This window comes from Bubalus bubalis, chromosome 11 (assembly GCF_019923935.1).
Source record: "Bubalus bubalis isolate 160015118507 breed Murrah chromosome 11, NDDB_SH_1, whole genome shotgun sequence".
NCBI lineage: Eukaryota > Metazoa > Chordata > Mammalia > Artiodactyla > Bovidae > Bubalus > Bubalus bubalis.
The window spans coordinates 13,005,101-13,022,087 of NC_059167.1; the positions used below are offsets into that span (position 1 = coordinate 13,005,101).

Genomic DNA, 16,987 nt, shown 5'->3' on the forward strand with positions numbered 1-16,987 from the left:
GGGAAGGAAGGCTTCCTTCCAGGTTCCTTGGAGTCCACTGAAGAAGGGCCAGCCAGGCCCCATCCCTGACCCAAGAGGCTTCCAGAACTTCCTCCAGCTCAAGGAGGGTGTCCTTCCCACACAGCTCCAGCCTTCTCCCAACCAAATGTCAGGGCTTTGAAAGTCCCCCATGCTCTGTTGGGGACAGGTGTGGGCACATGGGTTTACTCACAGGTAGAATACCTGCGCAAGAGGAGGCCCATGTATTTGCAAAAGGTTAGGGGGAGAAAAAACCATGGGAGGAAATAGCCAGAACATTAACAGTGACTGTACTTTATTTCTCTCTGCTTGGCGGAACGCTGCCTTATCTACCCAACCCTAGTTCATACCATATTTGCTTAGGAAGCACTTGCATGTTTTTCAAGACTCATTTGTCAATGAAAACTTTTCTAAAGGCAGTAGCTCTCCGAGATGGAGTCTCAGCCCCAGGGAGGGTTGATCCCCTTCCACTTTATGACTTCTATTTACCGTTCACATTTCTATTAAAGCACTTTCATACGTATCTTCCCCCTCTAGACTGTAATGTCTTTAAGAACAGGATGGATGTTATTCATGATCCTATCTGCAAATTAGAAATGTCTAGTGAGTGAATAAATGAATAAATGATAAAGTGTGTTCTAAGCAGAAGATAGAGGTCTTGACTGTGAACTTCTCAAATATGGCCTATTTGCTGGACAGGCAAAGCCTGAAAACAGAGGCGAGGAGCAAACACATCACCAAAATCATGGACATATTGTAGTATGATATCTGTAGAAATTAGTGATACACATACAACATAGGCTTGTAACACAATGCCAGGGTACCTATATGAACTCAAGAGACAGAACTAACACACACACGTCTGTCCTCTTGTTTGTGCACTAAATTATGTGTATATTATTTATTTTTCGGAAGCCTGAATGGGAAATGTGTTTTTAACAGATTTAGTCAATATACCCACCTACATTAAAAAATAAATAAACCCACACAATAAATAAAAAGGCCAATCGATAGCCAACAGTGCTGCTCAACAGCCACTCCAGCAGAAAACTGTCTGAAAAGGTGCCTCACACACCACTGGCAGCACGATCCACAGCTGCTTGCTATTGATTTGTTGCAAGCAAAGAACGTCTATTATTACATGCCGGTGTGAACCCGCCATTTCTCCAAGTAGCTCTCAGTGTACCTCGAGCAACATCTTACATGTAGCTGGCTGAAGGTGGGCTGAGAACCCATGTTCATTCCTTTCTCTTCACCCCCAGAAAGCCATTATAAACACTCAATTTATAAATCCAAGAACTTGACGTGGGGACTCACGTGACACAGACGGCCCCGTGTTCACTTCTCTGGGGCACAGACGCAACAGCGAGATTCCAAAATCGCAGACAAAGCTAAAGAGTTGTCATGAACAGGCCTAAAAGTAACGAGGTGGTGAGGATAGATGTGAGGTGTTCAACGTTGGTGTTCTCAAAAAGCCCTCCCCAATGATCACTTTTTTGCACACGTGTGGGAATGCACGAGTGGGCTGGGTTTTGTGTGACACTGTGTGGCATCGTGAAGGAGAGAGGAACCCACAACAGGCTGCCAGTGGAAGCGGCATTGCCACTCCACACGGGAGAGGGGTTCTGGATTCTCTTGATGGTGCAAGGGCTGCAAGATACTAGAACTGCCCTGATTCTCAGCCCTGATTTAAAAATACCAATAAGAACCCAATATCCAAAAGGAATCTCCTTACCAGGACCTGTAAAAGGTTCCTATCTTTTATTGTTTTTAAAATGTAGCCCCTACAACATGTCATCGAGTTGGATGCAGCTGGTGCTCACTCTCAGGGCAATCAGGCCCTCAGCTTTGAATTTTTCAGAACGGAAGACTTTCTTTGGAGCATGTTAGTTGTGTGTACTTTCAAAGATCTTACTGGGTCCTACGGGAACTCAAAATTGCTTCTGGGATGAGTGTGCCTGCTGTAGGTTCAAAACAGCCTGAAACATCACCTAACAAAACCACGATTTTACCATTATGTGAAATGGTGGATGCCTTAAAACTAGATAAATGAATAAATCAATTACACTTGTGTCTCCAATCAGACAATTTCTGTTTTCTACTCTGTGGAGTTGGTGATGGACAGGGAAGCCTGGTGTGCTGCAGTCCATGGGGTCACAAAAAGTCAGACACGACTGAGTGACTGAACTGAACTGAACTGACCAGCCTCAGAGAACACATGCCGTTCTTTGACAACCACTTATATCAGTTTTACAGCTATCTTTATAAGGATGAACCAGAAATTTACCCCATGGCCTCCATCAATCCACACTGCTCTCACAAAGAATGGCAGAATAAAGTTAAAACCATCCAGGCTTGGTCTATTCATACTAAATGAGGCACAGTTTTTAAATGTAAATTCTACTTATGGAGGCCATTTCTATGTGATAGCACCTTGAAACTGTCAAGCAAACGTCAAATTTAGCAAACAGGCAAGAAATAACAAAAGCTACAAGTGACAGAACCAATGCTAGAAGAAGTGAGTGAGACTCTAAAATGCAAACATGATGTAATCAACTTTTCTACATATGATGAGCTGAGCATCTTACTTTGGAAAATATCTTAGCCTAGTCATTTCCCTATTGAACAAGTTTCGATTCTTGGATTTGCAATAACTAACTGAGATGTTTTCATTTCTATCTGCTATCCTGAGAAACCACTCATGGAAACTTATTCAAACATCTCCCCTGTGAAATGAAACTATCTCCTGCCATACCAACAAACAAGAAATGTCACAGCGACCAGCGATTTCTGGCTCCAAATGTGAATGAGGGCTCCCAAAGCCATGATCCAGCGGATGCTACCACCTCCCAACGGTAGTTGCTGAGGAGCCAGGGGCATGCAAGCAGCAAGGTGAACAAGGAAAAAGGATTGACCCCAGACAGCTGAGCTGCATAGGGAAGGAATGGATTCAGTGAGCCCAGAGGCTTGCGTGTCCCCATACAGAGAACGCTAAGTTCCTTAACTTGATACCTGACCTTCGATGACAATGCCCCACTTCCCCTCCTGGTTCCTTGGACCAGTTTTCTCCGAGCTACTGAGATGCTGTGTCTGGTCCACTCTCTAAGAGGAGAACAGGCAAGAAGACTCTTTCAAGGATTTGGGCTCAGAAGTCTTTTACAATCAAAAATTCCACTGCATTGTTTACAGGATAAAATTCAAAATACATTACCCTCAGCCTGGATGTCTTAAAACGTTTTTGGAAGATGAGGATCTACTGCCACAAAAGAAACACTGACCTTTCCCAGGACTGGTTCTGGTACTTCACGACACATTGACAAATTGCTCAGGTCAGATAATGCAATAGTCCTCATCCCAGACCGAGGTACAATCTGTTCTCGACAAAGTCAGAAACAATCATAGAAAACTGGAAAGGATCCTGGTTGATTTTTAGCAGCAAACCACGCCTGGCGCGGGTGGCAGAAAGGAACGTGTCAGCAAGAGAAAAATGCATACATACCTTCTGAAGACTGTGTCTATTCCCCGCCGTTAGAGAACTTACCTTTCACCCTTTCCTGTGTGCAATCTCTTCCTGATCACGTTCTACCGGAAGTGGTATGTATGTATGTGTAATATGGAATAAACTTGTGAGGATAAAGAAGCATTATGCTACCACTTAGGAAAAAAGTCTCCCATGCAGACAAATTGGAGGAAAAAGAGCATACAGCACAATTGCTCAGGGACCCTGGATGGGTCCATCGCTGCCTGTTTCAGAGTGGAACAGTATTTCCAAATCATAAACATGGAAATAGGACTTTCAATAACACCAAATAATTGGAGAGAGCCATCTAATGCCAAAACTTTCTGCAAAGAATGTGTTCTTTGAAGTTTAAATACAGAGGTAAATGCTTACATCTAGATCAACGAGTTTCAAAAAATTTTCTCTCTACATATTCAGATTCCCCACTTATTTTTCCTTAGTGTATCTTAAGTGACTGACAGAATACACAGACAAAAAAAAAAAATCAGCTACTAAAAAAAAAAACCAGGATGAGAGATTACTACAGACTTGATCAGAGTTGAGACGTGAGGAATCCAGGAAAACCAAATAGACACACTAGAGACAGCCCTATATTGGCACCCACTCCCACCTGCACAAACTGTAATATAACTTTAGTATTTGTTTATATCACATTATGCATCTTTTTTATCAAACCAATTAATGGCACCTATGAGTTCAGATTATAAAAATAAACTCCTACCATGAAGGCTGCCTTTAGAAAAGCAGAAGGTCAGCAGGACCTAGTAAGTCAGGGCTTTTCAACAAATCTCTTTGCAATAGAGATGAAGAAATTGCCAGTGTTTGCTCATCAGCGGCCACATTGGAAGGAAGCAGAGACACCTGTTACAGATTCCCACAGAACTTAAGTATGAATATTTCCACCACCGGTGCTAAAATTGCCTTTATGAAATCAGTCTTCTCCTAGAATGAAAACGGCTGATGCACCCGAAGCTTCACTAGTGGACAAAAATAACAAGTGGCTGTCTTCCAATATGAAGCAAATATACAGATACATACATATAAACATACTGGCAAAATAGAAATGTATATATAAACAGAATGACTATGCACATATAAACTAAACAGATATCAATACATCTATCCAGAAGGAATATCTGCCTACATTTGAAAGACCCTTCAGAATGTGTTAAACATTTCTCGTTGGAAAAAAATAATAAATTCTTAATGTCTTCATCATTTGGAAGGCCTAAGAAATTCCCTAAACTCAGACTTTCTGAGAAAATAGCTGTATTCCTTAATATCCTCTATGTTATGTTAGTGAGAGAGTCTCAAAACTGTTACCCAGATGATTTAATTAATGGAAAACTGAACTCCTTAGAACAAAAATATTGTCTTAATTGTTTTGTCAAAGGGAATCTAAAGAAAAATAGGGAGGACGTATGGATAAACATCTGGTATGGTTGAACAAGAAATGTCTCTGCTCTTCCACAAGAAAATTAGCTTTCTATTTTCCAAGTTTCTGGATGAGCAAACTGCTTATGAATTGTTCAGAAGAGTCATTCTTTTACCTAATGTTCCTTAAGATTTCTCCAAACCTCTGAACTCTTGAAAATATCCCAATATGAAAAAGCTGTACTCACGATCATTGCACTGGTTTCCAGAATAGGAGGTCATGGAACAGTCGCAGGTGAAGCCTTCCCACTGCTGCATACAGACCCCCTGGTTGGCGCATGAATCCTCCTGGCAGGTGGTACTTGGTCCTAGTAATTCATAAGAAGAGCAGGGAAGAAGAAAAAAGGAGAGAGAGAGAGAGGTGTTCAAACTAATCAGATTCAAAGCCATCACCTGAATTTACTCTTCCCAAGCCCCCAAACATTCAAAGACACCACCGCCAAGAATATCAGTTCTATATCATGCAAGAAAAAAGTCACTGTATATTTACAAAAGACAACAAACACACACTTAGCCACAAAGTATCAACAGTGACACACAGAAGGGAGAGGGCTGAACACACTGTTCTCTTTCTGGCAGACTCTGCAAAAGAGCTTCGTCTCTACCATTCAACTAGAAAGATACCTCATTCGGAGCATGGTCTTTCTAAATGGAGAATGCTAAAGCAGAAAGATGCACTCCCATGATTCTTGTGAATTAAGGCATGAAAGTTCTTTACAGCCTACCCCGTGATGCTAGGAAGATGTTTGATGAGAATGAAGAGAAGGAGGAGGATACAGCAGCCAACATACATCGATGTTTTCGGGGTGATAAGCACTGGATGATAAGCACTTTGTCTACATTATCTCACAAAGCTTGCCAGTGACCCTAAAAATGTAAGTAATGGTGACTACCTCCATACCACGATTTAAAAAACTAAGCTCATGAAGTAAGAGAGTTTACCCAAGGTCACACATTTGATTATTAAAGGATCCTGATGTTCAATTTAGGTAAATTAACTCTGAGACTAACTACCTCATAGGTTCTTAGGGCATAGTTTCAGACCAGCTTCACCTAGGAAGTTGATGGGCTGTGCTTAGTCACCCAGTCACGTCTGACTCTTTGCAACCCCCATGGACTGTTTGGAGGAATGCAAATTATTAGGCCCCATCCCTGACCTACTGAATTAGAAATAGCATGGAGGGAGTGGCATAAAACTGTGTTTGCACAAGCTTCTAGGATTTGGGGGTGCAAAGGTCTTTAAGAGAAGGGAATGGCAACCCACTCCAGTATTATAGCCTGGAGAATTCTATGGACAGAGGGGCCTGGCAGGCTACAGTGTATGGGGTCAAAAAGAGTCAGACACGACTCAGTGACAACACTTTCACTTTCTTTCAACAGGAAACACCTTACTATTCAGGATATCCATGAGTTTTCCAGAAAGTCACAACAAGGGGAGTGAGCCCACTGACTCATCAAATGTATTAGTCAGGATCTGATGCAAAAATTCACTTGACCCAGTAAAAATATATCCACTGCGGTAAATGCATATTCACAATTCCCAGGCACAGAATGTTGAAATGTAAACATATCGGGTCCAAGGATGCATGTTCAAAAGAGATGCATGACTACAGAGGGTTTGTCTTCTGGGTGGCAAGACTTTTTGTATTTATCCATGAAGAATGGACGCAGTACAGACCATCGCTCCTAACACAAAGCTATTAAGATATGACATAAGAAAGTTCAAGACAATTACTAGCAGTGAGGGAGCAGCATGGCTGCTGGGTTTCTGCAGCTCCTAAATGCCATGTGGTTCCCCCATGCGGAGATGAAAGGAGGTTCACGGTCATGTTCTCAGTGGGTCTTCAACTTGAGCATTGTGTAGGACAAGGCTTATTAACAATAGCAAATCAGGACGGCTTCTTTCAAAGGACAAAAGCTTCTGAGAAGTCCACGGGGCTCCCTGACCAAACAGCTCTCACCAGACAATGGGCTGGTAATTCAATTGTGCTCAAGAATCAGAAACACATGGAAGGCTTTGCCTTGAAAGACAGCAGACCAGCAAAAACTTCAGGAAAACAATAATCCTTTGCAGGTTCATTGAATCTGAAGACAAAAGTTTTCCCATGCCTCTCTCTTTCCCTTTAGCCAAATTTTAGTCATTGTCCAAGGACCAGCTAAAATGACTCTGGGATACTGAATATTCCCCAGTAACTTTAGACAACAATTCTCCCATTTCTTAGTGGCCACGGCACGTATCATGTACATCACTACCGTTCATATATGACAATATTTAACATTTTACTGCACATGGCGCTGTACTCACCTACACAATCCTCTAACTCTTTCACATTTTTCACTAGTTGTCCCCAAAAGATGGAATGCTACCTACAGTTAGAAAGCACGTTCTGTGCTTTTGGTTATGTCCTTGCTGCACCAAGCATGGTACCCAATGCAGAAAATATGTTTCAGTAAATGTGGAAATGATCTGATCCATACTTCCAAAACTGGAGTGTGGGGGAATGCAGCTCTGCAAAGGGAGAAAAAAGTTCCATTTGTCAAAGGTTGGTCAGGAATTCCATACAGAGGGAATTACAAGCCATTTCCAAATTGCACAAGAACATGCTCTGCATTCATTAGGTGAAAGTGAAAGTCGCTCAGTTGTGTCCAATTCTTTGCAACCTCTTGGACTATAGTCTGTGGAATTCTCCAGGCCAGAATACTGGAGTGGGTAGCCTTTCCCTTCTGCAGGGGATCTTCCCAACCCAGGAATCGAACCAGGGTCTCCTGCATTGCAGGTGGATTCTTTACCAGCTGATGCATTAAGGGGCAAGTGCTATTCAGAATCAGATAATCCTCAAAGACTGACTGCATGGTAATCCTCTCAAGAGCCAGGGAGGTTTCAGGGTTTCAGCAAGGACCAGAAGGATCTGCAATGATTTGTTCATCCGAGTCTGAGTCCTACTTTCTTTCCAGGGTGAGATCCCAGGGTCCCCTGCCTCCTCCTCCAGCCTTATTTCCTCCTGTTCGTTCACTGGCACACACCAAGCTCTCTTCCTTCCAATTTCTCACCACACAATGATGCTCAGAGTCTGGGCACCTAGTCAGTGGCCCCTGCATCCCCTGGGGGCTTGGGAGAAATGCATGTTTTCAGACCCCACCCAGACCTATTGCCTGGAGGCAGGGCTCAGGAATCAGAGGCAAGACTAGTCCTTTGGGTCATTCTGAGGCTGCTCAGTTTTAGGACCACACAGTACCCCCACCCCCCTACCCCCCACCCCCAACCCGAATATTTCAAGACCACCCCTGCCTTCAAGTCCTCCGCTGTTGCTCAACCCATAGACTGAAATGTCCTTCCTACAGAACTTCAGATAACTGACTCATTTCATTCTTTAAGTTGCAGCTCAAAATGGGCTTTCTTCAGACTCTCCTATTTGAGGAAGTCCCCATCAGGATTTCCTTTACTTTCCAGCCTGTTTCCCTCTTTATTTAATTCACAACAACAACATGGACAGTAATAAATTATTTATTAAGTTCTTTCCTGTCTATCTCATCCTGGTGGAATATGAAGGCAGACACCTTGCTTGTCTTGCTCACTTTTTATTTCTCTAATTTCTGATAAAGTATTTGGCATAAAATAAGGGCTCAAAAATATTATTGAATGAAAGAAAGAACAAGAGAATCAAAAAATAAAGGGTTAAAATTCTTTCGTGACTTAAAGAAAACCTGTGGTTTTCCTAACTAATAATTTATCCACCGAACTTAACAATAACAACTCATATAAGCAATTTTCTATTTGGAACCAAATGTTTTGGGGGTAGTGGTGGTGGCGGTGGTGGTATTTAATTGACCACATTTCCTCCTCTAATTTAACTACTAGACTCATTCAATCTCAGCAGATGTTGGAACAGACTCTTGGGTTGCCAGTGCCCAGGAAAAGCATGCGGTAACTGTGCTGAATGAGTATGAGCTGAGACTAGATTGAAAAATACTTTCTAAATAGCAATATAAGCTCCTTTCCTTATTTCAAACTCGTTATGTACATCCTTTCCTGAATAGACTATATCTTATATGTGTATCTGTTTTCCATATTCTCACAGTGTCTTCCAAATTGAGAGACAGAAAGAGAAGAAAGAAAGAAGGGAAGAACGAAAGAAACATTGGAGAAATAGATAAAGGAAAAGAAAAAACTTTAACAATGCTTCCAATTGCACACCCACTGAAATAATTCAATCTTATGCAAATCAAAGGATATAACAATAACAAAGTAGGGCAATTACCCAGCATTTATCTACGTAGAATGGTTCACGTATTTAGTCTTTGTAAACACAGGATAAAGCAATTATAAGTATTAAAGAATCAGAAGGAAAAAAAAAAAACACAGGAATGATGTTCTCATGGAAGACACCCAGAACTTCAAAAATAAAAGAATTCTTTGACGGTTGATCAAATTGGAAGGCAAGGATTTCAGAAAAGTGAATTAAGTCACAGATCAGTTACGTGTGTTTTGTTTTGATTTGTGCTGGGTCCCACAGGGAATAAGAAGCAGGATGAGGTCTCAAACCTAGGTGTGCAAACACCACAACTGACCTCTATGGACATCAATAAACGTGTGTGTGTGTGTGTGGGTGTGCGTTGCTATTAGATTAACAAGAGTAACTTAAGGTACTTTTATCCTACAACCAGAGAAAGATAACTTTTTAAATGTAAGAATGTGGCTGTTTTAACAACAAAAATTTTCAAATCCTATTTCAATTCAAAATCCAGTTAAAAATAAACAGGACAATCTAGCTTTGTCTAAGTATACGGATAAACATCTGTATCAAATGCATATAATAATAAAGATAATAGATCTTCCTAAAGACAATAATCCTATCTAAAACATTCTTCCAAATAAACCTAAAATTTAAGATATAGTAGGATAACATAAACTTTTGGAATTATATATTTAGAAAGTTTTTCAATTATTATTAACAATAACTTCAAATTGCTCTAAGGCTGCAGGGAACCCCTGCATAGGGAGGGTGCATTTAATATGTAATCAATGCTCACTAAAATAGTCACATATTCTTTTGAGAAAAGATAGTGACTTTTCTTTGTGTATTAGGGAAAGTGACAAGGCAACAGAGATATGCATGAAAAGACTAAACAAGTTGTCAATGATGTTAGTAGGTACTCCGGTTTTTACTCCCATCTCGGTTTTTAGTTTATGGAGAAGCATCACATTATGTCTTTGTTCTTTATTTTTTTCAGGTGAAAACTCTGATGGCTGCCACAAATTTCTCATCATTCTGCTTGAACCTGGGATTTTCTTTTTAAGAACTGTCCCAGACAGTCATTTCATGCCTGTTATTGCTAAAATCTACCTCTGCTGTAAATGCAAACTTACTCAGTCAACTCCTCTTCACGGTCCAGAAAATCAAAAGTTGACAGACTGCCTTTTATTACTTGCAGGTCCTTGAGCCAGAAGTGCTGTTGGAAGTACTGGACACTTGTATTGGAGTGAATTTCTGTTATTGCCGAGCAGGACTTAACCAAATCTATGCCTCAAACATTCCGATTTAAAATGGGTAAATAACCAGCACTAGCTGGTCCTGGCCATAATGGAAAGGTGGGCTTGGTGATGATACATCTGGTCTGATTCCCAATATGCATTTATTCTAAAGGGCTAAGGCTGGTAGCCCACTAGTGGGCACCTGGAGCAGTTGGTTTAACAAGATTCATCATCTTTAATCACACAGCATAAGGCATCTGCATAGTGGGATTACAACCTCAATGTGAAGCATCACAAGAGTAAAACACTGTGCCAATCAAAGGATTTGCTGGCCCATATAAAGCACAGCTGACATGGGAAGGAACCATAGGGAGCTGCCATGGCTGCCTACAATGATATCGCCCAGCTCCAATTTTATTTCCTACTTCTGTAAGTTCATAAACCTTTCCAATTTACAGTTTTAATTTGCTTCACAGAGGAAGGCTGACCAAGCAGTAATTGAGTGGGAAGAAAAACAAAAAGAAAGAACAAAGAAAAGGAAGATGAAGACATGTAAATTTAATAACGCTGGGAATCAAAGGCCACTGGAGGTACAGAATTCATGAGGGCATCTTGGTTCCAACCAAATGCATACTTTGTGCATATGTGTGTGTGTGTATGTATGAAAGACTCTTACCAGCTTCCTGATCAATCTACAGCCTCTATTGCTAAATAAAAGAACTAAAAGTGTCAAGGCTTCATGAGAAGTATTCTTGACATTCAGTTCAGTTCAGTCCAAAAGTCACATCCAACTCTTTGCAACCCTGTGGACTGCAGCAAGCCATGGCTCTCCTGTCCATCACTAAGTTCTGAAACTTGCTCAAACTCATATCCACCAAGTCAGTGGAGCCATCCAACCATCTCATCCTCTGTCTTCCCCTTCTCCTCCTGCCTTCAATCTTTCCCAACATCAGGGTCTTTTCAAATGAGTCAGTTCTTAGCATCAGGTGGCCAAAGCACTGGAGCTTCAGCTTCAGCATCTGTCCTTCCAATGAATATTCAGGACTGATCTCCTTTAGGATGGACTGGTTTAATCTTTGTAGAACCCAAGGGACTAAGAGTCTTCTCCAACACCACAGTTCAAAAGCATCAATTCATTGGCACTCAGCTTTCTCTATGGTCAAACTCTCACATCCATACATGACTACTGGAAAAATCATAGCTTTAACTAGACAGCCCTTAGTCGGCAAAGTAATGTCTCTGCTTTGTAATATGCTGTCTAGATTGGTCATAGCTTTTATTCCAAGGAGCAAACATCTTTTCATTTCATGGCTGCAGTCACCGTCTGCAGTGATTTTGAAGTCCAAGAAAATAAAGTCTGTCACTGTTTCCATTGTTTCCGCATCTATTTGCCATGAAGTGATGGAACCAGATGACACAATCTTTGTTTTTTGAATGTTGAGTTTTAAGCTAACTTTTTCACTCTCTCCTTCCACTTTAATCAAGAGGCTCTGTAGTTCCTCTTCACTTTCTGCCATATGAGTGGTGTCATCTGCATATCTGAGGTTATTGATATTTCACCTGGCAATCTTCATTCCAGATCTTGCTTCATCCCGCCTGGCTTTTCGCATGGTGTACTCTGCATATACGTTAAATAAGCAAGATGACAATATGCAGCCTTGACATACTCCTTTCCCCTCTGGAACCAGTCAGTTGTTCCATGGCTGGTTCTAATTGTTGCTTCTTGACCTGCATACAGATTTTTCAGGAGGCAGCTAAGGTGGTCTGGTATTCCAATCTCCTTAAGAATTTTCCACAATTTGTTGTGATCCACATACAGACTTTAGCGTAGTCAATGAAGCAGAAGTAGATGTTTTTCTGGCATTCTTCTTTTTTCTATGAACCAAGGGATGTTGGCAGTTTGATCTCTGGTTCCTCTGCCTTTTCTAAATCCAGCTTGAACATCTGGAAGTTCTTGACTCATGTACTGTTTCAACAGCCTAGTTTGGAGAATTTTGAGCATCACTTTGCTAGCATGTGAAATGAGTGCGATTGTGTGGTAGTTTGAACATTCTTTGGCATTGCCTTTCTTTGGGATTGGGATAAAAACTAAACTTTTCTGGTCCTATGACCACTCCCAAGTTTCCAAATTTGCTGGCATATTGAATGCAGCACTTTCACAGCACCATCTTCTAGGATTTGAAATAGCTCAACTGGAATTCCATCACCTCCACTAGCTTTGTTCATAGTGATGCTTCATAAAGCCCACTTGACTTTGCATTCCGGGATGTCTGGCTCTAGGTGAGTGATCACACCATCATGGTTATCTGGGCCATTAAGATTATTTTTTTGTATAGTTCTTCTGTGCATTCTTGTCACCTCTCAATATCTTCTGCTTCTGTTAGGTCCATATCATTTCTGTCATTTACTGAGCCCATCTTTGCATGAAATGTTCCCTTGGTATCTCTAATTTTCTGGAGGAGATCTTTAGTCTTTCCCATTCTGTTGTTTTCCTCTATTTCTTTGCATTGATCACTTAGGCTTTCTTATCTCTCCTTGCTATTTTTTTGGAACTCTGCATTGAGATAGGTATATCTTTCCTTTTCTCCCTTGCCTTTCACTTCTTTTCTCAGCTTTTTGAAAGGCCTTATCAGACAACCAATTTGCCTTTTTGCATTTCTTTTTCTTGGGGATGTTTTTGATCACCACCTTCTGGGCAATAATGAACTTCCATTCACAGTTCATCAGGCACTCTGTATATCAGATGTAGTCCCTTGAATCTATTTGCCACTTCCACTGTATAATCGTAAGGGATTTGATTTAGATCATACCTGACCTAATGGTTTTCCCTAGTGTTTTTCCCTACTTTCTTCAATTTAAGTCAGAATTTGGCAATAAGGAGTTCATGATCTGAGCCAGGTCAACTCCTGGTCTTGTTTTTACTGACTGTATAGAGCTTCTCCATCTTTGGCTGCAAAGAATATAATCGATCTGATTTCAGTATTGACCATCTGGTGATGTCTATGTGTAGAGTCATCTCTTGTGTTGTTGGAAGAGGGTGATTTTTATGACCAGTGTGTTCTCTTGACAAATCTCTGGTAGTCTTTGTCCTGCTTTATTTTGTACTCCAAGGCCAACTTTGCCTGTTGCTCCAGGTATCTCTTGACTTCCTACTTTTGCATTCCAGTCCCCTGTGATAAAAAGGACATCCTTTTTTGTGTTAGCTCTAGGTCTTGTAAGTCATCATAGAGCCATTCAACTTCCTCCTCATTGGCATTAGTGGTTGGGGCACAGATTTGGATTACTGTGATATTGAATGTTTTGCCTTGGAAATGAACAGAGATCATTCTGTCATTTTGAGACTGTACTCAAGTACTGCATTTCAGACTCTTTTGTTGACTATGAAGGCTACTCCATTTCTTCTAAGGGATTCTTGCCCACAGTAGTATATATAATGGTCATCTGAATTAAATTCACCCATTCCAGTCCATTTTAGTTCACTGATTCCTAAAATGTCAATGTTCACTCTTGCATCTCCTGTTTGACCACTTCCAATTTACTTTGATTCTTGGACCTAACATTCTGAATTCCTATGTGATATTGTTTTTTACAGCACCAGACTTTACTTGCATCACCAGTCACATCCACCACTGGGCATTGTTTTTGCTTTGGCACAGCCTCTTCACTCTTTCTGTAACTATTTCTCTACTCTCCTCCAGTAGCATGTTGGGCACCTCGAAACCTGGAGAGTTCATCTTTCAGTGTACTATCTTTTTGCCTTCTCATACTATTCATGGGGTTCTCAAGGCAAGAATACTGAAATGGTTTGCCATTCCCTTCTCCAGTGGACCACATTTTGTCAGAACCGTCCTCCATCATGACATTAGGGATAAGGTTATCCTTACTGAGCTGCGTGTGTGTCTAGGTCCCTGCAGCAAGGATGCTGCCGTAGCTCTCAAAGTACATCTATGTTTACAGTATTGTGTCCTCTTGGCTTTCCCAAAGAGAGTCATTTACAGACAATATACCATTCATCCCTTTTAAATGGCAGCAACCAAGCTCATTTCTATTTAAAGTAAGAAAGCTATGATCCTTAAATGTGTCAAGCATCCCTCTTCATAAAGAAACAGCTGAGAGTGAACACTCTGGTTCCCATTTCACAGAAGATTTAGCAAAACCAGAGAAGAGGGTCCTAAATGTTATTATAAAATTTCATTGCAGAAAGACCTAAGAGTAACTGTGTTCCCAAGATCTTCTTACATTTTTGTCTTGAAGGCTGGACCTATGCCTTACTTACGATCAGAAGGGTCCCGTCAAGCATGCTCAGGTGCTATGGCTCCTTCTCCTCAATCAAGGGTTCAAAACAGTCCATTGGTTAGGACAATGAGTGAAAAACACTAAGGATAAAATCCAGCATTTGGGGGGACACTGGGACAGTTCTGGTAGCACCCTTGTTCTCCTCAATAACTTTTACCCTCTCATCACACATTGAGTATAAATAAGCCAAGATGGACACAGAAATTGGTGGAAACCAAGATGCCCTCATGAGTTCTTTATTTCCAATGGCCTTTGGTTCCCTGCACTGTTAAATATTCAAAGATTAGAACTATAAGAAAAAGAAAACCTGATCTGTAACATTTCTGTAAGCTGATTTTTATAGCATAAAATACTTTCTCTATAGCCAATCTCAAGGTATTCATAATACGTCTTACATGATATGGATCAGCTGGGAAAATTCCTGAAAATTCCTGTGCTGATGTCAGCTCCAGCACAGTACTTCTCTCGATGGCCAATAAACAACACAGAGTATTATACTTGGTGAGAAAAGCAATTTACCCACAGGACGCTTCTAGACAATGGAGAGGTCACGGAATGGGGTGTGTGTAAAGGTGAGAGAATGGTATTGTCATAAAACCAAGAATGCTTGCTCAACCCACCCTATTTTCAGAGGCTGTCTGGGTAATAAAGGTCAAATGATTAGATCAGATCACCTCTTCTTTTTTAACAACCATGAACAGGTCCTCAAAAGTCAACGTTGCCTCAGAAAATACAAACTGGGGCCTCATTTTTCTGCCTTTCCTTCTTTTCTCAGCACTGATCGAGCAACTTGTTGGAGTAGTAGAGGGCAGTTTTTAAGAGAGAGAGAGAGAAGGGATTTCAAAGGTCGGCTCAATGAAAAGAAGACGAGTTTCAATTGCTTTAATGAACACTGTACCAGTATCATCCAGAACTTAGTGACCTAGCACTGCCATGAAAACCATCAACCATAAATTCAGCTGGACGACCCTCTTGGATACTCTCTGGTCATCTCTGTTCTGTTTCTGCTTTGGAAATATGCAAATCTGGATTCACACCCCCATAGCATAGTATGGGAAAGGCCATAAGCTTCAAAATTCAGCTTTATGACTTACTAGTAATGTGAAATTGAGCCAGCTACCTTAATTCTCTGAGCCCCCATTTCCCCATTTGTATAAAGGAGATAGAAATTGTTTCTATGGTGTAAGGTGTTAATAACTAGAACTATAAGAAAAAAAAATAAGAAAACCCGATCTGTAACATTTCTGTAAGGTGTAAGGATTCTGTACATGGTGTAAGGATTGAATTAGGCAACATATGCAAAGCCTATAAAGTCATCCTTGACCTGGGAATAAAAACATCTACTATGCAAGGTCATTATCATTGTAGAGACACAGTATAGAAAGTCCTTAGCACGTGCCTGCACAAAGGAGACCCTCAATAAAGGGTATTATCAATTCCATTGAAAAAGAAAATCAAGTTCTCTCTACCCATTTTAGTTGGGTAAATCAGTCAGGAGTGCAGAAATGAGACACACTGAGGCAGCCAGTCATAGTTACAGTTCTTTTGTGAAAAACCTCTGTCATGTAATGTTGAGAAACAAGAGACAGAAACCACTGTGGGAAGTTCCATTTAATTCCTATCTCTCTTATTATTGCCCATAATGCAAACCATTTTTGAGGACCTGATTTCTATTAGGTCAAACACTGAATCACATAAAATACGATAGAGAAAGGAACACACCTCTTAGCTTTGAAGAAAATGAAGTGAAGAACTATATTTCTTGCAGTAAGGAAAGCTGGAGGATTACCCACTAAAAGTATTTGGCTGATGGCAACTCTTTTAGAATGACCCGAAGGAATGTTTAGGTTTTCAAGGTATCCAAACCAAAAACATTTATTGACTGACTCAAGACATGCAGCACTTGGAACCAAATCTGATCAATCCTTGGCCCCTCCTACCCACCTGTTCATCATCTAAGCAGAGGGATAATTTACATTCCATAAAAGAAGCTATTCATCTCCAGAAATAGAAGTTGCTAAGAGGACAATGTGATGGAAAGTGGGGAGAGGATATTCTGATTAATCACCTAACCCAATAAAGAGCTATTCCTTTATTTCTGGTGATTATGACTCATCTGCCTCACTCCCAACAGACCAAACTTAATACTGCTTTTATAGTTGAGCAGCTTCTTTCTATGGATAAGCTTTTAGGAATCTTTTCTGCTCTAGGAATACCCCTCTTACAAATAAAAAGGAATCAGAAAA

General features: G+C 40.7%; 1 protein-coding gene across 5 annotated transcripts in view; it reads right to left on the reverse strand.

The window, feature by feature from the left end:
• NRXN3 (neurexin 3) overlaps positions 1 to 16,987 on the reverse strand; it is a 1,822,863-nt gene that overhangs the window by 924,009 nt on the left and 881,867 nt on the right. For all 5 annotated transcript variants that reach the window (XM_044924683.2, XM_044924680.2, XM_045162012.1 and 2 more), the window contains one exon: positions 5,161 to 5,280. In XM_044924683.2, coding sequence (XP_044780618.2) covers positions 5,161 to 5,280 — 120 coding nt within the window. The remainder of the gene's footprint in view (positions 1 to 5,160; positions 5,281 to 16,987) is intronic.